The sequence below is a fragment of the Stylophora pistillata genome, chromosome 2 (genome assembly GCF_964205215.1).
Source record: "Stylophora pistillata chromosome 2, jaStyPist1.2, whole genome shotgun sequence".
NCBI classification, from domain to species: domain Eukaryota; kingdom Metazoa; phylum Cnidaria; class Anthozoa; order Scleractinia; family Pocilloporidae; genus Stylophora; species Stylophora pistillata.
In genome coordinates this window covers 7,317,434-7,337,811 of record NC_142520.1, presented here as the reverse complement: position 1 = coordinate 7,337,811, position 20,378 = coordinate 7,317,434, and the positions used below count along the sequence as shown (strand labels likewise).

General features: G+C 39.3%; 2 protein-coding genes and 1 long non-coding RNA gene across 3 annotated transcripts in view; 2 read left to right on the top strand and 1 right to left on the bottom strand.

Moving 5' to 3' along the window:
• Positions 1–20,378, top strand: part of LOC148736903 (uncharacterized) — a 334,451-nt gene that overhangs the window by 127,852 nt on the left and 186,221 nt on the right. The window lies entirely within an intron of this gene.
• Positions 11,560–12,817, top strand: LOC148736911 (uncharacterized). Its single transcript, XR_015997188.1, has 3 exons — positions 11,560–11,589; positions 12,028–12,375; positions 12,727–12,817. It is a non-coding gene; the product is annotated as an uncharacterized LOC148736911 (long non-coding RNA).
• The window catches only part of LOC111328558 (adhesion G protein-coupled receptor L3), a 30,639-nt gene continuing 24,260 nt past the window's right edge, over positions 14,000–20,378 (bottom strand). The window contains exons 9-18 of the mRNA XM_088747701.1: positions 19,878–20,004; positions 19,675–19,778; positions 18,556–18,658; positions 18,296–18,446; positions 18,080–18,161; positions 17,856–17,922; positions 17,399–17,487; positions 15,297–15,417; positions 15,001–15,042; positions 14,000–14,888 (exon numbers count right to left, since the gene is read on the bottom strand). Of these exons, the coding sequence (XP_088603827.1) occupies positions 14,748–14,888; positions 15,001–15,042; positions 15,297–15,417; positions 17,399–17,487; positions 17,856–17,922; positions 18,080–18,161; positions 18,296–18,446; positions 18,556–18,658; positions 19,675–19,778; positions 19,878–20,004 (1,027 nt within the window). The 3' untranslated portion in view covers positions 14,000–14,747. The remainder of the gene's footprint in view (positions 14,889–15,000; positions 15,043–15,296; positions 15,418–17,398; positions 17,488–17,855; positions 17,923–18,079; positions 18,162–18,295; positions 18,447–18,555; positions 18,659–19,674; positions 19,779–19,877; positions 20,005–20,378) is intronic.

Sequence of the window (20,378 nt, the reverse complement as noted above, 5' to 3'; positions counted from 1 at the left end):
GCAAAGCATCTTATGACCTACATCCTCGCTCTCTATTTATCGGAAGAATAAAACACGATATGCGTCACTCTTCGTCTACATTACTATTTCACAGTGCTGCAAATCGGACTTGTTTCGGAGAAGTTATAATTAGTTCAGTTTCTTCCCTTGAATCCAAAGTGATCGAAGGATTGTGACCGAAACGGTACACCATGTAATAAGCCGTGAACAGAGACAGCAGACAACGAGAATAAAAGTACGTGTAGTTTAATGGCGAACTGAAAACAGAAGATCAAAACAAGCCTGCCAAGACTGGCGGGTAACATGCGTGACGCGTGACGGGCAACACGCCTTTTCCTCTAAACAACGGAAAGTTATAACGAATAACATTCAGTTTCCACAGCAGTAACAGTGTCAAGAAGCAAAAAAAAAAAAAACAAAAAACAAAGAATGTCTCAATAGTGATCTTATGGTAACTGATCAATTAAACATCTCAACCAAGCAATGTTTCTAATGTGTGGTTCTTCGAAGGCCCATCAAGTCAGATATCATTTTTTCACTTCTCCAGGGTGCACTGGAAGGACTCTACAATTTAGGGTAAAGATCACCTGCAAAGTAAACAAAAACAATGTTTGGGGAGACTTTCTAGTCAGTAACGAGCAGGAGGGCGGAATACTCTACTGCTTCGAGTAACAGTTCTTTGTGGGGAGCTTGGAGGGTCATGGACTGGAAAGGAGAGAGGAGACCGAGGAGTGAACGTGCAAGGCGGAGGGGGTGTCCTGGATAGTACACATGACTGAAAAACAGGTAAGGGATGTGATGCCTTTGATGGAGTCTCTGGTGTTGAAAGGGGTGACGATTGGTTTGATTTGCTTGGTGTGCTCTCCAGTGCTGAGGAAGTGGTGTCGCTGTCATCCGGGTCTAAGAGCAATGGAGATGGAGGTTCCACTTGTTTTGAATGAGGAGAGGGTATCGGTGAAGTGGCAGTTAAGGAGTTCGGACGAAGTTTCTTCGGTAAAGTCAGGCTACGATCAGGAGTAGGGGAAAGCGAGCTTGGGTCCTGAGGTGGGGCAGGTTGAATTTGCACTCGATTGCGCCTAAGTTGTTTGGTGCCAGTCTGGATGTAGTAGGAGCGTGGACCAGCACAACCGGTTATCCGACCAGGAATCCATGCTTTGGATGACGAGGAGGTGGGAGGCTTGGCGTAAACATGGCTACCAGGAGGGAGTTCAGTTAGTAAAGGCCCGGCATGTTTGTCATATGCTTGTTTTTGCTTTAGTTTACGATGGATGTGCTCTGCCACCACATTGTGGCCGGGAGGGGGAAGGGGTTCGAAAGTGGATATGATTTGTGGGAGATAACTTCGAAGAGTGCGTCCAAACAATCGTTGAGCCGTCAACACGTGTGTCCTGTCGGCGAAGTGTTGCGAAGTGAATGGAAGGCCAGATCCACGTCAGCAGTGGTTACTAAAATATGTTTAGCTTATTTCACTGTTGCTTCGCGCGACCATTGGATTGGGACCAATAAGGGAAGGAGGTGATATGATTAAAACCATATTTCATTGCAAATGCCTTGAATAAATCGGAGGTGAATTGGGGTCCATTGTCAGTGATAAGAGTGTGGCGAACTCCATGACGTCCAAAATGCTGCTTGGTTGCTTAAATTACAGCTGAAGACTAAATGCTGGGAAGCTGATCAAGTTCATAGTATTCACTATAGTGGTCCACTGTAACTAAATATGCTAAGCCATTGAGCTCAAAAAGATCTTGTAAGACCAGCTGCCAAGGTAAGTTGGGAACAGAGTAGGGTTTTAATGGTTCCCGAGCATGCTGATGAGGGTACCGAGCACAAATAACGCAGGTTTTGCACATTTCCGTGATCTGATCATTTATACGAGGCCAATACACACATCTACGCGCATGACGAAGAGTGAACTCTGTTCCTCGATGAGCAGCATGAAGCTTGTGAGAAATCTTCTGGCGAGGAGCTAGAGGTATGATGACACGATCCTGTTTGAAAAACAAGTTCTCGCGCTTAGTTAATTCATGACGAGTGGACCAGTACGGTTGCGCAAGGGCAGGGACAGCAGCCTTGTCATTTGGCCAACCTGACTCAATGAAAGGGTGAAGAACCGTGAGCTCTGGATCTGTGCTTGATGCAGCTCTGATCTCCTGTAGGGTAGCATCCTGAAAGCCAGACAGGTTGGGAGAGTTGAATCTTATTTCAGTACGGTACACAAACTCTTCATGCATCTGTTTGTGAGATGTCATAGGCAGAGGTGCTCGCGAGATTGTGTCAGCTATGTGTAATGGTACACCTCTGTGGTACTCTACACGAAACGAGTAGCGTTGGAGAGAAAGCATCATACTTTGTAGACGACGTGGTGCAGATGCCAGAGGTTTCTTAAAAATGGTTTCAAGAGGCTTATGATCACTCTGGACAGTTATATCAGCCTTGCCAAAAAGAAATTGATCAAACTTGTGGAATCCATGGACAATAGCTAGTGCCTCTTTCTCAATCTGAGCATAACGTTGTTCGGTGGGAGTGAGGGAGCTGGAGCTAAAGGCAACTGGTTGCCATTGGATGTCATTTGAGTTTGAAGACAAAGAGGTTGGCTGGAGTAAGGCAGCTCCCAGGCCATAGTCGGAAGCATCAATGAAGACATGGAGCTTTAGCAACTGAATCTTTTGCTTTAGTGAAAGCCTCTGTGTGCTGGTCAGCCCATAAGAAGGCCTGATTGAGGCGAGTAAGTTCACGTAGTGGACCAACTATTTCGCTGAGGTGAGGACAGAACTTGGAGAGGTAATTGATTGTCCCTATGAAGCGGCGGGTAACAGCTTTGTCTTTAGGTCAAGGCATGTCAAAGATGACAGAGACAATCTACGCACTAGGCTTGAGACCCTCAGAAGTGAGGACATGACCCATGCACGGGACAGCATCTGTTTTAAATTTAACTTTCTCTGGATTGAGTCTCAGATTGTGTTCTGAAAGACGCTCTAAGAGTTCCAAAACAGTACGGTTATGATCAACCAGAGCCGAGGCTAATGATGCGCCGCGACCAACTACACAAATATCATCTGCAATGTTAATTACTCACTCAATGCCACACAGAAGATCGTGAAGTCTCCGCTGGAACTCCTCGGGCGCGGAACTGATTCCGAAAGGGAGACGAGTCCAACGGTAGTGGCCCCAGGGAGTATGCATTGTGGTCAGCCGAGAAGATTGGTCTGCTAACCTAATAGTTTGGAAAGCGTCCTTTAGGTCAAACGGTGAGAAGACGTTTGCTTGATGTAGACGGTGAATGTTTTCCTTCAAGGTGGGAATGGGGCCTGATAATGGATTTTTTGATGGTTTGCGAAGGGTCTAGGCAAATACGGACTTTGGCAGGTTTTGTGGTTGAGGCTGGACGCTCACGAACCACCATATTGGAGATCCAAGGTGTTGGGTCATTCACACGCTTCAATTGGCCTGAGTCTACCAGTTTGTCTAATGCTCCCTTGATGATTGCAAGTTTGGGAGTAGCATAACGGTGAGGTGCGGCTTGAGTGGGTCTTACGGTAGGGTCAAGAGTTAATGAATAGGGCTCTCCCAGTTCTCCTAGACCCTCAAAAAGGTGAGGATGGACTAATTTTATAGAACTAAATTTCAACTCACCAAGAGGTGGTAAAGTAGAACTTGGGGTCGCCTCGAGTTTCTGAATAGTGTCGACGTCACACTTAAGAATTCCCCTCCGTGTGATGTCAGAGAGACCTAGTAGGGGAGCGTAATAGGTCTGAGCTGTGATGACTTCAACCACTATGTCATAAGATTTGCTACGATGAGTGCAGTGTAAAGCAGTTTGCCCCTGTGTGGGGATGACATTCTTGGAATAATCAAGGAGACGGATGTGGAAGGCTCGATCTTAGCTTCTGGCAGTTGCTGAAGATAACTGGTATGGATGGTGTTGTAGGAGCATCCGGTGTCAACTTGGAAGCGAAGTGGGTGGGGGCTGGAGGATGCTAAGTCTAGGTCTAGGTTAACAAATATACCTTTAGGTGTGGAGTGCACATGAAGGACCTCGTGAGTGATGACGCATGCAGATTGTGAGTTAACAGGATGGGCTTCCAGTGATTCTGATACGGTATTCGCTGAAGAGGAGGAGCGACAAACTTGCTGCCAGTGGCCCCTTTTGCCACAACGATGGCAAGTAGCATTTGCTGCAGGGTAGTCTCGCCTGGCTCAGTGTGTAGCCTTTCCACACCATTGACAAGATGAGGAGGATATCACGCCAGGCTGAACATGGGGTTGACGTCGGGGTAAGCGATGTGGTGTCTTATTGCCAGCAGGGGCGACTTTATGGACCATTTCTTCCAGCTGGTGTTTGGTGATAGCGGATTCCGTGTTGAGTCCAGCCTCAAAATCACGAGCCTTAGCGATTACTTGAGTGAAAGTGAGTGTTGACATGTCTTCTCGAGAAATGACATCACTGCGAATTTTAATAAAAGTTTCGTTTAGACCAATGATGAAAATATCTCTTTGAAGGCGATCATCCACTTGTGTGAGAAATTGCATTTCTGATACTCGAGGTGAACGAGCGTGTGCCAGGCTTGAACGCTCATACCTGGTTCCTGTTTGAGTAAACGAAGAAAGTTATGAGTACTTTGAATAATAGGTTCTTCGCCGAGGTAGTGTTCTGAAAGCTGGGTCAACCATCTCGCAGGATGCCCTTTGTCCCCATCTGCAATTTGAGCATCGATGGTAACGGTCAGGACGTCTCATTCTGCTGGGGGAAACGCTCGTCTAAGAGCAGCCATAACTTTTGGCCGCCTCGCAGCAATCCAATACTCATTGCTGTCAACAAGTTTAGTAGGATCCACGTAGTCTTCCATAATACAAAAGTCGCGAAAGCTCGCTATAAAAAACTTGAACGCACATCGACGATCGTCAGACGTCGCATCAAAGACCGGTCTATCCTTTCCGATGATGATGAGAGGTGAACGAATTGGACACCAATGCGAAGAAAAAAACACGTAAAACAAGTGAGGTTGAGATAATCGAACGAAGGCGAGAGTTACGCCTTTCCTAACACCATGTAATAAGCCGTGAACAGAGACAGCAGACAACGAGAATAAAAGCACGTGTAGTTTAATGGCGAACTGAAAACAGAAGATCAAAACAAGCCTGCCAAGACTGACGGGTAACATGCGTGACGTGTGACGGGCAACAGTACTACGTTTGAGCGATGGAACTGATCCTTCAGAGAACTGTCCCTTTTTTGTGTTTTTTCTTTTTTTTTGCAACTACTTCATTCGTTTATTTATTCATTCATTTATTCGTGAATAAATTTACTAGTCAGCTGTAACTACTATTGTTACAAAAGCAAATAGTTTTTGGTATTTTACAGGGAGTTTAACTCCTCAAAAATTAACAAAAGGTGACACCATCATGCAAAATTAGTAAAAAAAATTGCATAATAGAATTCAAAGACGAGACAATAAAATACGTATCATAATCAAAGTTAAACAGAGCACTGTTTGAAGACGTAATCAGCCTCGCCATGATACGTCGTGTGAATTTCTGCCACATTCCAACTGAAAAGTTTGGGGTAATCATAAGAGGAACAGATACACTAATATGTGAAGGACAGACTGTGAAGAATTCTAACCTTGATGAACAGCCAGCCTCTAAACCAGTTACTCACGAACAATTTAGCTCGCAACTAAGGCGAAGTTTCCCATATTAGGTCAGAGGTATCAACTGCGGAACACAGAAACTGAGTATTCACGCTGATCTAAGTATTAATTACTGACTAGTATTTTATGTTTATTTAGCAAGTTAACGGTGAATTTATTTTTTAGGGACCAAATGTTTTGGCTCGAGATCATTACGCCATTAGACTAAAATGCTTGTAAGAGATCTATCTGAGATTATTTTTTCCCTTTTGTGAATTCAATGATACCCGTTAAGTGTGTAGAGAAACATAGCGCCCCTGATTGTTCCCTGCACAAGTGTTTTCGATGATACACATAGCTTTATTTCGTTTTCGTGAATAGCGGGGATAAGAATTTAAGAAATGTTGTTTGATTAGCCGTTTTTCTTTTTTTTTTTTTATATATATATAAAAGCTACCCGAAATTTTGGCGTCTTTCATTTGTTATTTTCATAACAATATTTTATTCCTACATTCACAGCGACGAAGTACCATTTCCATACTTTGTGGATACGAATCGTGCATATTCTGGTGACAGTGGTAATTTTTGTTTCGAAAATACACGTCTGGTAGTTCAAAATAGTTTTCTGATTGGCTATTCCCTTCAAAATTATGGGTTATTAACTAATATCAGATGGAAAATGTCTTCGCATTAAAAAAACATGTTTCAGACTCTAAGGGTTTCTGAAATTTTCAAGTCAATATTCTGAAAAAAAGAAAGAAAGATCGATGATCTTTGAATGATGACAGTCCAGTAAGCACATCTTCACTGAATAAAAGTTGCCATCGGGAATTCTTAGAGCTTCATTAATGTTTCCTAACGAGCAATTCAGAAAAGTTCAAATGATTTTGTGGGCAAAGAAATTAACAGATGTACGGTTGGGTCTTCAGGTTTCATGTTGGGAATCAACAAGGTGTTTTCATATTTGATGTTTATCTCGTGGAAAGTTACATCAACATTTTTCGTGAAATACCATGATTTCCCTAGAAAGTTCTTTTGAAGTTTCGAAGGCGTAACGATGAAAATGTCCCCTGGGAGATTTGATACTTTAATAGGCTCACTGTAGTTGTTTTTCAACTTCAGGGTTACAACATCAGATCCAACTCGCTCCTTTTTGCCGTCCCAAGTGTAAGGGTTGAAAGAGAATGAAAGCATCTACAAGAATAATATTTTAGCTTTGATTGTTTGTCTGTTTGAGAGACTTGATGCTGTTTTCAACTCAGTTTTAAAATATATTTAAGGCGATATTAGGAAAATCTTTTTGTTGTACTAAGTATTAGAGTTGAACAAGTCAAAAGCAAAATAAGTACTAGAATTGCTTCTGGTTGTCAGCAGTCTTCAAGGTACCTGGTGTACTACTTCACTACTTTAACTTGTCTGGTGTCGGTATCTGCTGACAAATACTTTCCTGATTTTGCCACAAATACATTGCATTTTCCTTTAGTACATGAATACCTACCTAAGCGTCTACAAAACTTGTTTTATTCACTCTGGAGACTATCAGTTGGCTTTCAGATGGTAACAAAAACCGTCCATTTCCTGCTTTTATTTCCAGTCCTGAAAGTCTCTGGGGGCTATATCTTCCAAGTGTCATGGAAAATTGCCTTGCTGTGATCGATATTGCTTTTTCATCAGGGGCAATTAAGGCCAACACTGAGTCTGAAACGTTTTCGAGGACCTTCATGGAAATCTTTACCAACATCTTACCCTGTAGAAATGACATAAATAAACATAGAATATAGGCAAATTATGAGTCGTGAAAGGTTTGAAACAAAAGGGTCCGAAATATGAATGAAGAAGAAAGTGACGGTGAAGTTAACAGTAATCTGCGGTAGGCCACTCACCAATGATTTTAAAAGTAATGACCGCAAGGTGGAAAGAAAGAAAAGAGGGATTTGCTCGCATACAAGGATACGTTAAAAAAGTGTTTTTTGGTAGACCTCTCGACACCACCTAAATGTACATTACAATACCTGTTCTTAAAAACTTGATTCTGAATCATCTGAAGCAATCACTGCTGCTGCCTTCAGCATGCTATTTAAACATGAAGCCAAGTTTTCTGGTGACTGAGTTGTCAGCTGTGTGTCTGCTATGTCTCTTTTCTGGGCAAGAGACCATAGAAGGGACGTCATTGAACGGATTGCAGTTAAAGAGATATTGTGTGGAATGCAAATTAATTTGAGCAGCTGAAGTTGGTTATTCAGTTTTGTTTTCATTGACCTTTTAAGAGATATTCTGCGAGGAACTAATTAATGTAAGTTCAAAACCATAAACCACTAAGCATGTGTTGCCTTTTTCGTGTTTTTGTTTTCATTTTGTTTAATCGTTGTTGTTGTTGTTGCTTCTGGGTTTTGAGTCCGTCTGGCCTATAAAATGTCATAGCATGATAAGTCGACATAACGACCAAAGTTATTCAAACATTAGTATATTGTATATGTCATTTTCTCATTTGTGTCGCATTCAAAGAAATACAATGTAACTTACCAGTGAATCGTGGGGCACTTTATCCAAAACCTGAAGAGCAGAACCGATAACTGATGAGCTTTAAAGTAGGTCCGCAACACTTTATCGTTCGAAAGGAAAAATTTTTACAAGGATGTTGTGCATCACCTTGAAAGTGATAAACATGAAAAACTAAAAGGTCTATTTTAAGCTGGAAAGAATTAAGCAAATAGACTATATCTCACACACGAGGCTCATTCGAAAGGAAATCTTTCTAAAGGTATATTTAGACTCAGGTCTCCGGATGATATTGCCACTAACAACCATCAAAAAGATACATTCGCACGCACCTGATTGGTCCTAACACATCGGAAGTTCAAATACAGGTCCAAGCTGAGACTAAGGGGTGTGTGTGGGCGATTTACGCTAATGGAACATTTTTCAAAGTCATTTTTAAGACGTTGAAAATACTCGTTTCAAATTGAGTTTAAGGCTGTAGAGCGTTCTCCATTCTATTCATAATAAGCCCAATTGGAACTTTTTGACGCAAAAACAATAGGAAGAAGAAATAAAACATGTAAGTCCTGATTCTTGAGCATTAAAGATCTCAGATATTGAACATGTAAGCCTTTGATTTGCTCAAAAACAAAAATGCTAATACACTTAATGTAATACACTTGTTTGTTATTGGAGTGTTGATGTTTTGATTTTTGATTTCCAATAGAATTTTGTTTTGTTTTTCTCCACGGAAACTCTTTGTTTCTTGGGTTTTAACATCACGATTAATTCCATTTGTTTCATTATTTAAGTATGCATTAGGCGTTCAAAAGTACCGTGCATCTCTTCTGCAAATCCATTGAGGTTTCTTGTAAAACTGATTGTAAGACAGAGTCCGCAAGTAGCGCCGCTAGTCATGAATTCATTGAATGAACTGTCATTTGCCATGAGAAGGTTTGAGATATTAAGAAATGGCTTAATCTGAAAAAGATTCAAAAGCAGGTATCGACTTGGTTACATGCTTAAAGAAAATTTGACAACATATTTTGTTTTATAAACTAAGTTGAGAATGTAACTTGACCACCGTAAAACGTTTTCGGAAAAGCTTTTCTTTGACACCCCAACCAACGTACCACTACAGTTTCTTTAAATCCTCACTCCCTTTAAAAAGAGCTTCTTAATCTAAACTAATAGAGACCAAAAGGAATTAAGGTGCTACCACTTCATCTCATGCTAGAAATTAAATCAACAGTTATCGACCTACCTGGACTGTCAAAGGGAATGAGGAAGCAGAAATTCCAAAACTGTCAGTCACTGTAACGTTGAACTTCACAGTAAAGTTATCTGCCTTATTCCCAGGGGGTATCCGAAAGCCACTTATGGTGTTGTTAGCACCACGATAAAAAACGCTGTACAGACCGTTCTGTAGCCTGTACTGAAACTCGTAGGACAGAGGGGTGCTGTCACTTTCCCAATTGCTACAGCTCAAATTCAAATAAGTCTCCAGTGAGATACCGATTGGCGGAGTGATCGAGCATTTTCTTCGTGTTGGGGCTAACATCGCCAGAAATCGAGGACATTTTGCTCCTGCATTCATTGGTCAGTGGATTGCAGTCGGATGAAAACAAAGATGGCGGTCAAGACAAATTCCATATAAACTATTGAACGATTTAAGCTCTGTGGACCCTCTTTATGGATAAAAAAGCAAAAGGAAAACAACTTTGAACTGATCTCTTGGTATTTTTAAGGCAGAGCGACTTATAGCAATTTGCTGTCTGACGTAATGCAAGGGACACCCTGTACTAAGCTTCAATGTCCACTCAAACTGGCTTTTTTTCTTCTTTTAGGCACTTTGCCCGCCGAAAATTTGCTGTAGCTTGCGGCGCAGAAAATAAAGGATGATTCTAGAACGCCTGAAACTGATTTTTTTTTTTTATAAAAAATGGCAAAAATAACGGGCAGCTATTTTTCGGTCGGAAAACAGCTCTTAGTAGGAGTGGCACTTGACACATATTTCTTCACTATCTCGGATGCACTAAAACTACAGTCCAACCCCTATTAAGCGGCCACCTTAGGGGTTCGTCAGGAATTGGTCTGAAACTCACGTAAAGCTTACGTAATACAAGCATGCTTAAAGGCTTTCAACGGGACCAGGGCAAAGTGGAAATGGTTTAGTACTTAATGTACTTTATAGGTGGAATGTTTCCTTACCCTCAGGAAATTCACAGATGAAGGCATTTTCATTATATCTAGAGACACCGTTAAAGTGGCCTTCATTCTTGGATATTTCCGCTAAATATAAGAAGTCGTTACCATTTGGCTCAGAGTCTCGTCATTTTGAAATATTCAGTGGTGCTCCACTAAACCATTCCCAATTCAAATTCCCATTCGAGTGCCACGCACAAGTATTCCAATTATTACGCTTTTGAATCTCACGATTGATAAACTTCCATTCTTCATCGGTTTCGATGGAAAGAGGGTATCCTTCAAGATTGCGGCAGACGATATAATTATCCGTATAACTTCTTCCCCATTTTGTAATTATGTACGAAGAATTTTTGAAACGGACAAATAGACTTTCTATAAGAAACATAAATATATAAATGAATAAAAGAAAAAAAATGCAGATGTGTTGATCATATGGACGATGGTAATAGTGATAACGTCGAAAATGGAGACGAAATACTGGCTGTATCAATGATCTCCTTGCATAACTAACAATAAGCGACGAAACCCGTTACCTCACTGAATGTCAAGATATATGCTGCAAGGATGAAAAGTGTCATGTGGCATTTATGCTCGGTGAGACCTGCTACTCTGTAGCTCGTAAAAGTAAAGAACTCTGTCAACATTCAAAAGCTCCCCCAACAGATTACAATCCTCAGCTTTCTTATGTGAGACCAATGAAAACTTCGGATAACAAAAGGTAGGTTAATTTGTTCAATTTTCGACCTGACGCAGAGATTGTTAAAAAAAAAATCGAATGTGCTACTGATAGTTCATCGGTAGCAAAGGTGCTAGTCTCTTCGTCGGGGCATTTCCCTTCATATCGGCGTTCTCGGTTTTTATGATCCCTGGATGTCTGTCGTGGTTCGGAATTCTGCTGCTAGTTGTTTAATTTTGTGATTGATAACGTGTTTAATTGAATTTTTCTCCACTAGAATCAAGTAAAACACCAGCTATCCCGCCAGAGCCCAAATACCTCAAATGCAAACACAGCAACATTACAAATGACAAAGATCTTCCGGGTGGAATTCACAAAAACAACTTCACCGTTGTCAAAGACGTGGACACTATGGCTAAATGCATGGAAAATGTTGCGACAGTAAGAAGTGCGACATAGCTTATATGGAGGAGAAGAAATGCTATTCTGTGTCATGTTCCAGGAAGGATTTCTGTATTCCAGTCTCGGTAAAGGCCTCTAAGAACTCCCCTTTGATCCCCACGATGGTAATGAAAGCGGAGCCTAAAGAGGAAACAGGTAATAATTAATGATAATTAATTGAATGAAAGTGAAAACGTGAATTTCAGATTTATCTGCCGACAATAGGTAAGAAAATATATTACAGATTTATTAACTACCCAGGGAATTTTTTTTTTTTGGCTTCTCTGTGATTGTCCTCGGGATGTAATCATTAAATGTGTAATTACACCTACTTAGAACCTTCTTTAATAGAGCTTAGCAAAAAACAATATTTGAATGAGAAAGTTCAAAACCCTGGCTTAGCGGGCGGGTAAGATGTTTTGTTCCCGTGTAGGAACAATTATAGGTAAAAAAAAAGCTTCTTTGGTCAAGCCGGCTGATTGCGAACAGCTTCTGTCTTATGTTTTTAGTGTTGTTGTTGTTACTTTTGTTTATGCCGTTATATTGAACGAAATGAGGAAAGACCATTAACAACTGATTCAATTACTTCCCAAGATTTATCAGAAGTTGCTTCTTCACCAGAAGATTCTACAACTACAGAGCTGGCCTCTTCATCTGCCACGTGCATGTTGGACAGCAGAATATCCAATGATATCAAACTTAGATCGGGAACCAAGGCCAGTAACTTTACAGCCCTGAGTGACGTGGATGATATCCACCAGTGTATGGGTCGATGCTGTGCTCGTCCCTCGTGTGATATCGCTTATTTACTGAGTGGAAAGTGTTTCGCTGTGTAATGTCTTGACAGTGTCTTATGCCAGACAAGTGCTGAGCCCGTTTCAGAAGGGGCAAATGTCAAGTTGGCATATATGAATATAGGATCGTCCGGTCAAAAAGAAAAAGGTTAGCTCCTCTGGTCCGCTTCATGCTTTTTATAAAGCCTTATGATAAAAGATGAAGCTTTAAACCGAGCAAATAACAACTTTTGCAGATTTTCCGTTGTAAGAGACTTGCGATTCGTAATTAAACTAGATGCTTCTTGCCATTTATTCTTTAAAGCTTCCCGATACCTCAGATCGTTTGTTTCACACACAACAGAAACTCCTTTGACAATCATCTACTTCTCGATAAAGGACTCTCCAGGCCCATTTTGCACCATCATTTAGCTCCATATCGTACAAGTCAATTCCTAACCTTTTACAGCTAGTGATAATAAGCACTCACTTGGATAATTGATTATGTTTTGGTCCTCAGATTGGATGATAGTGTACATTATAGCCGCTTCCTTAGCTTTTGAGGCCGGAATCGGTGGAGTAATATGGGCTGTGTGTATGTGCACAAAAAGGTGAGATAATAGAGTATGCTTTGGCTGGATGGGACTGATCAAAACAACTGTAGTAAGATTTTTACAACAACTGCAGAAATTCTAGCTGCATTGCTCCAAAACCATTTTCAATAAGATTTTTCACCTCAATTGGCAGTAATTTCGCAATCTGATTGGCCACTTAGCCGTTGTCGATGAGAATACGGACAACGTCGATAATGTGGTAAACAACAAATCGACTTGATTTCTGGTGTCTTTATAAATTTATAATATTTATAAATAAACACGATTGCATGATTACCTTTTCAAACAAAAACTTCGCAAACAAAGAAGAATGCTGGACGATGACGAAGATGATGAAATGCTTCCAAAACGTAAGTTTTCTCGCTGAAAAAGCAGTGTAACCTCTGGTATTTACACTAGTCCTGACTAAACGTATTTTATTTTAAGATTTCTGCTCACCAAACTTCTCTTTTCCTATTTCTTACTGAGTGTTTTTTTTCGTTAGCCACACAGACACGATACAGAGCCCCAATGCCAAGATACTAAGCAGGCAGACTCCAAGCTATGACAACGACCTTATACCCGTCACCAGACCTTTGAGTCTGTTTACAAGCCAACTGTCTATAATATTCACAATTGGATATTTATTACTTTACACCAACTAATAGTCCAGAAAAGACTTCAAACCGTTAAGCAGGCTCTAGAGCCGGCGGTGAGTTGTGAAACCACAGTAAAGAAAAATGGCTGTTGAACTCAAACTACAATGGCATCGGTCTTTAACTTCCGACTTAGATCGCATATCCTTAGGTATGCATGCAACCGCTGGTCATTGAGAGCGGCGACTTGGAGCGTGATTTTCATGGACTGAATGCGGAGAAACTAGAGAACCTGATGTGATATTGCATCATTGCATTCTTCAACTACGGGCCTTGTGACAAAAAATGTTCATACACATCAAATGTTGGTGATACGCGTCAGATTTTACTTTTTTCGTTTCGCATTCTGCTTTTTAACTTCTGAATCGAGACCTCTAAATAGAGATAACAAAAATAGCTGTTTTCTAGGTAAATAGCGCACGTTTGACACGATTTTGCTTGTACAGTATAACATGGCGTTTAGGATTACGAAATTTCAGTGTCGTGTTCTAGTTCAACTGCCTCACCTTCCTTAGATTGCTTTTTATTCCATTATTGAAATAGCTTGCATTAATTATAAGAAATTTTATTCCGACTATGTGTTTAACAGAAAAGACAAAGGCCCTATGATGAATGGTTACCCCAGTAATTTAGTTCACTTAAAAGTTAAATTCTACATCGAAAGAGGTGAACAAGTGTCGAGCTTGCTTTCCAAAGCCACCTAAAGTTGAGATACCCTTTAAGTTTTACGTAACTTTTATAATTTTTTCTTTTACGAAAGTTTGTGAAACATTGGAATTATTCAACTCTGTGCACATAAAGTAATTTGCAGCCAAAAAGACAAGAACTAGAACCTTGTAAATGTACTTACTGCAAAATAATATTGCGTTAGTGTTACGATGTAGTATAGTTATTTAATAAATCCCTTTGAAAAAAAATCCTTATGTTTTAATTGTCTATGAGTATGACTACACGCATTCTGCTCCTATGCTTCTCCACGAAGAATTTTGTTTCAGACGTCCACTCTGCGTGCAACATTTTCAAGAGGCAGTTTCAGGTACCACTAAGCGGTTCAATCAGAAAACATGTCGAACAAACTTGGCTCAGCGTAGTTGACAACAAAGAATTTGCACTATTCACCGCGCTCCTTAATATCAACTTATGTCAACAACAATCACCAGCGCTACTCTAATGACTTGTTCAATAACATTATAATACTGACTAACGGGTCGAATCAGGACGACCACATTTTACTGACATTACGGTACTATATGGCTGAACTAAGCAACTGAGGAGAGGGGCATATTATACTGCTATTCATAAAACGACTGCAATTCAACTGCCCAAGCACTGCCGACATCTCTTGGATTAACTTGCGAACTTTTCTTTGCAGGGCGTTCATTGTCTGCAGATGGAAGAATTGTGTTCATCTTTCTTTTCAACCGCTCTCTAATCTGTAAATAAACACGCGACGAAATATGAATCACCAAGCACTCAAATCTTTGTTAATATCTAGAAACTTCGAAATTTGCTTTAGGTGTATCTTTAGATTGATTTCCATCTTACCCGGCTGTCTCGCACACAGTGAAAGACGAAAATCAGGAAACCCTAAGACAGAAAATTGCATCAAGATCTGATTTTGCATCAAGATTTCATTCTGTTTAATTCAGTAAATAAATCTTAAAAAAAAACTCAAGGCATGTCCCAAATCTCACGAAAGAAGTAAGAAATTCTCTCAATTTGAATAAATTATTTTTCAGATCGGAAATGTCGCCTGACCAATGCGAGACTGTAGCAGTAGTTTTATTACTGAAATGTACGTATGGATTATTAAATATTCGAGGTTTTTCTTTAAAGCTTACCTGAGTAGAGTTGAAGATGGTGAAAATGTAGGCAAAAGCTTTGTGCAATGGTAACAAAAAACCAAATACCCACGTGATACCCAGCAGTGGAATCATCACCACGCATGTCTTAATGCAAAGTCTGAAGAAAGATAAAGGTATATAATTTGTGGATTAAAAACACGTTCGTTTCCTTCTAAATTAAATTTTAGGTGGAAATTGTTTTAGATCATCTAGAGGAGAGTTTAGGAAAACGCCTCAGAACTAGATTATAATAATGATAATAATAATGATAACAATAATAATAACAATAATTTACACTTATATAGCGCAGATCTCTATGTGGATATATTTAGTTGCGCTTCACAGTATCGTAAGGTAAAATGATGTTAAAAGTAACTAAAAATGTAAGAACTATAAAACTTACGAACCTATGGACTCGAAGGGAACTATTACCTAGTAAAAAATAGTTAAACATATTTTAAAGCTAAATTTAAAAAATTAGTTTTGGCAGCAGTCTTGAAAGTCTCTAATGTCTTTATGTTGCGAGTTGTGGAAGGTAATGCATTCCAGAGATAGCAGCTGACTGGAAGGCACAATCGCCAAGGGTTGGACGGGTCTTGGTGCTAGGTAATTCGATTAATAAAGACTAGTTTGACCTAAGAGAGTACCTGGATTGCTTTTTGATGCTAATTAAATAAATCAAATAGTTAGGGGCCAGACCATATAAACACTTAAATGTCAAAAGTAAAATCTTAAACTTTATACGGTAACTAATCGGGAGCCAATGAAGATGGAAAAGCAATGGCGTAACATGACAGTATCTTGGTGATCCAGTGATCAACCGAGCGGTAAGAATCTGTAGCCGTTGAAGATTCACGATATGTGAATTTGGGAGGCAGTATAGTAGACTGTTACAATAATCTAGTCTACTGGTTATGAATGCATGAACTAATTATTCAGTGACCGGACGACTAATTCTGTGTATGTTGTAAAGATAATAGAATGCAGATGAGCAGGTTCTGTTCACTTAGCACACTCATTTTCGAATCAAATCAGGTTCCTAAGTTTCGAAATTCATATGATGAAGCGATTTGGGACTCGCCAGCCGATAAGATACTAATGTTACTGACTTTCTGAAGTTGTTGTCGTGTTCCAATTAAAAGACATTCTCTCTTATCCGTATTCAGTTTGAACTTATCGGTGTGCATCCTATAACTAATATCAGCGACAGATGCAAGATTCCATGGTAGTTAAGGCAGCGATTTCCTCCAGTCGTGTCAGAATGTACAGTCGTGTGTCATCTGCGTAGCAATGGGAATTAGGAAGGTGTGATTCGACGATCTTAAAAAGCTTGCTACCTTGTGGAACTCCAAATTTAAGATTGAAGATTTTCGATAGAACTTCGCCTATTGAGATACGCTGGGTTCTCTTAGAGAGGAATGATTCAAACCAGTTAAGTGCAGAGCCTAATTTTTCAAAATTAGATTTATAGACGATGTAAGAGAATTCGATGGTCAACGGTATCAAACGCGGCGCTTAAGTCAAGACGCACAAGTAAGGTGACGCACTGTACGTATGATGCACGATCCTCGCACTAGAGAGCGCTATTTATGCAGTAGCGAAAATCAGACCTGAAAAAAATCAGGCCTGTACGGGATTCGAACCACTGACCTAATTTTCGCTATTGCGTAAATAGCGCTCTCTATTGCGAGGAGCGTGCATCATACGTATCTAATACCGCAGTTCTAAATATATGAACTTCATATATTCATTGTATGTGACGCACTGTGTTCTTGCACTGTGTTCTTCCACTATGTTCATCAAAATGTCAATCTTCACTTTAAGTAGGGCGGTTTCTGTACTGTGGTGCTGTCGATATGCTGATTGCAGTGAGGGAAAAAGATCATGTTCATTTAAGTAGGATTGGATCTGATCGGCTGCCACTCTTTGAACCAATTTTGAAATAAAGGAAAGATTGCTAATTGGTGGAAAAATTTTAAATACCAAGTCAAGACCTTATCTTTTTAGGATTGTAAAGCAATTTGTTCTTATAGACTTTTCTCATTCGGCTTCCCCTCATTAATTGAAATAATATTTCAACTTCTGATTTTAAATCTTACTGTATTTGCTGAGCACGGTTGTCTTCTCCAGTAGGTTGCATTAGTTTGTTCACCTCCTTTATGACTCGGACGAGTATAAAAATGTTGAGCTGAAACAAACAAGTAGTGTTAAATGGGTTGTGATTGAAGAAAAATTGTATCCATCTTTTTAAGAGCGATGGAAAAATCAAAAGTCTAAATCTTGCACGAGACCTAAAGCCTAGTTCTTCGGGTTACGTGCTTTGATGCTCTTCTGTTGAGGTAAAGAAAACCAAAAGGTCTGTTAGACCATTCCCTAGTTCTTCAGTAAAAGACAAGTGCTACAGCATACATTGCGCGCTTGGAGACTGGTAGTCGAAAACACAAAGGTGTTCTTTGTTTTTGTTCGGAGCATGAAAAAAAGAAAAAAAAAAACTCCAGATGTAGTCAATCCTGGTTTTAAAAATAGCTATGATGCATCGATTGATCATCGACTTACAATTTCCATAAATGCCACAAATGCAACGAATATCCAGATCAGGTCGTTAGTTGAGGAGAGCCAGCAGCTTGGAAGAGAAGACGAAGCAAAAAAAAAAAACATGTATTTGTAGAAAATAACCCCCAAACCTCTCACAGCAAGACAAAAATAAATAACAACGAAAGAGAAAAAGAAAGAGAAAAGATAAAGAAGGGGAAGATACCAGCACTAAGTGTTTCTCTTACTATTTATCACTGGTATAGCTCTCTATGCCATCTTTTCCAGCGGCGATGCATAGTGAAATTCCTACCATTATGAGAGGCAAACCTAAACATTAGAAGGAGGGAGTCAGTGCAATCCGAGTTAAGCTCAGTCAGACTAGAAGCGATTCAAAATAGGTATCAATAACTGACAGCACATAAGATGAAAATTCCTCATGACAGCAAGTAAAATGAAAATACCCCATGACATGACGTGATACATGAGCATTTTTTCGCTGATGTTATAAACTTTCACAACCAACAGGTAAAGATAAAACCCCTCGACCAGCATCCAACAGAAAGCGGCCATCAGGAAATATTGCATGAAAGCTGCAGCCGTAACACAGGAAGCCTGTGAGAGAGAAAGCAAAGTTCTTGAGTGCTTTTCATGCTCCTTTCTGAAAATTATCTTACGCTTCTAGAATGCGTAAAGACCATGAATTAATGGAGAGATCACTTACCGTATTTTCTATGGCGTTCATACCCGCGAGAAAGATCACTTGTCCAGCTACAAGGGACACAGAAAGACTCAATCGTATTTGAGATAGAGGCTGACGAACATCCCTGGTAAAATAGTTAAACAGACAAATGAACAAAGAAAACAAAAAAATAGAAAAAAAAGAAAATATAAATAACAGCGTATCCTTCTCATTTCATGTTGTACCGGTTTAGGTGTTTTAATCGCTATCGCCCAGATATATTTCATTTACTTCTAATCTATTTTATCATAATCACTTATCGAAGGTTCTATAATTATTTTGTTAATATTATTTTGTTAATATTATTATTATTATTATAATTATTATCATTATGATGCAGCGGTTTAAAAATTTTGTATACTATATACAGTAAGAACAGTATGGCGGGGCGCATGAGCGTAGCCCGTTAACTATAGTTAACGTAGCCTTGTTAACTATAGTGAAATCAAAATCTATATATTATTATTATTGTTATTATTAATTTCATTATTATCATTATTATTATTCGATACAATGAAATATATGAAGTTCGTATATTTTGAACTGCGGTATTAGATACATATGATACACGATCCTCGCAGTAGATAGCGCTATTTAAGCAATAGCGAAAATCAGACCTGAAAAAAAATCAGGTCTGATTTTCGCTATTGCTTAAATAGCGCTATCTACTGCGAGGATCGTGTATCATATGTATTATTATTATTGTTATCATAATAAATTTCTATTTGATATTAGTTTTTAACGAACTGGTCTGATTTAATTCCAGTCTTCAAAATCTCGTTAAGACTAATTAGCAATTATTCCACTCGCGTTTGTTCGATATGAGATGGTAGATAGCCAACGAGGCGCTACGCCTCATATCTCATATCCAACAAACGCGAGTGGAATAATTGTTTTAATAAAAAAACGCTCCCAAGATATTAGACAAATCTTCTTGACTTTATTTTGTAAGAAGAAGCTGAATGTTTCCATGTACAGGTATGAGATTATGGTATATTGGCTCATATACCATAATGGCTAGGCCAATGAAAAGTCTTTAATCGCATCATCCAATGATCCAGTTTTTAATAATGTATTTTACCTTTTTTCTGGAGTACTTACATTAGTAAGGAATGTAGTATAATTGTTAAAAGTGCTCCAATGATGGAAAGGCTTAATCCTGCGTAGGTGATAATCTCCAAATTAGTTTCGTCCTCTTTGTTGAGCTGTGTCACAAATGACACCACGAGATATTAAAAACATATTAATGAACTAAACGGAATTGATAAGTAATACTCATGGTAAGGTACAAATTATTTAATTACCCTTGGGATACGGTTGTAGTCAACTAGTAAAGCGAAATGAGTGAAATGATTGCAGCTGCAAACCGTTTGTTCTGAGTTGCTTTTCGATGCAACCACTTGGCATCCTCTCTCTGAAAATCCGTCTGAGCTAAAAAAAGAATACAAATTGTTGACACACAATGTTATGCAAAAAAAAAGAGGAGAAACAGAAAATAATTCAAACAAGTCGACACAAAACAGAACAAGAAATACAACTAAAAAAGTTAACCTGTAATAACGGTAAACAAAAGGACTCTATCAGCTACAAAAAGAATTGGTGAGATGAGTGGGGACACCAGACTCACAATAACACGAAGAACAGACTTTACAATAACAATGATACTATTTTTCCAGTATTGAATATTACTCCGAGAGATGACTGATCAGACTGGAATTTCCCTCACCGACAACAATTTTGTGATGATGTTGATAAAGATGGTGAATTTGTGATGTTCACAATTCACTATCTCCATTTACATCATC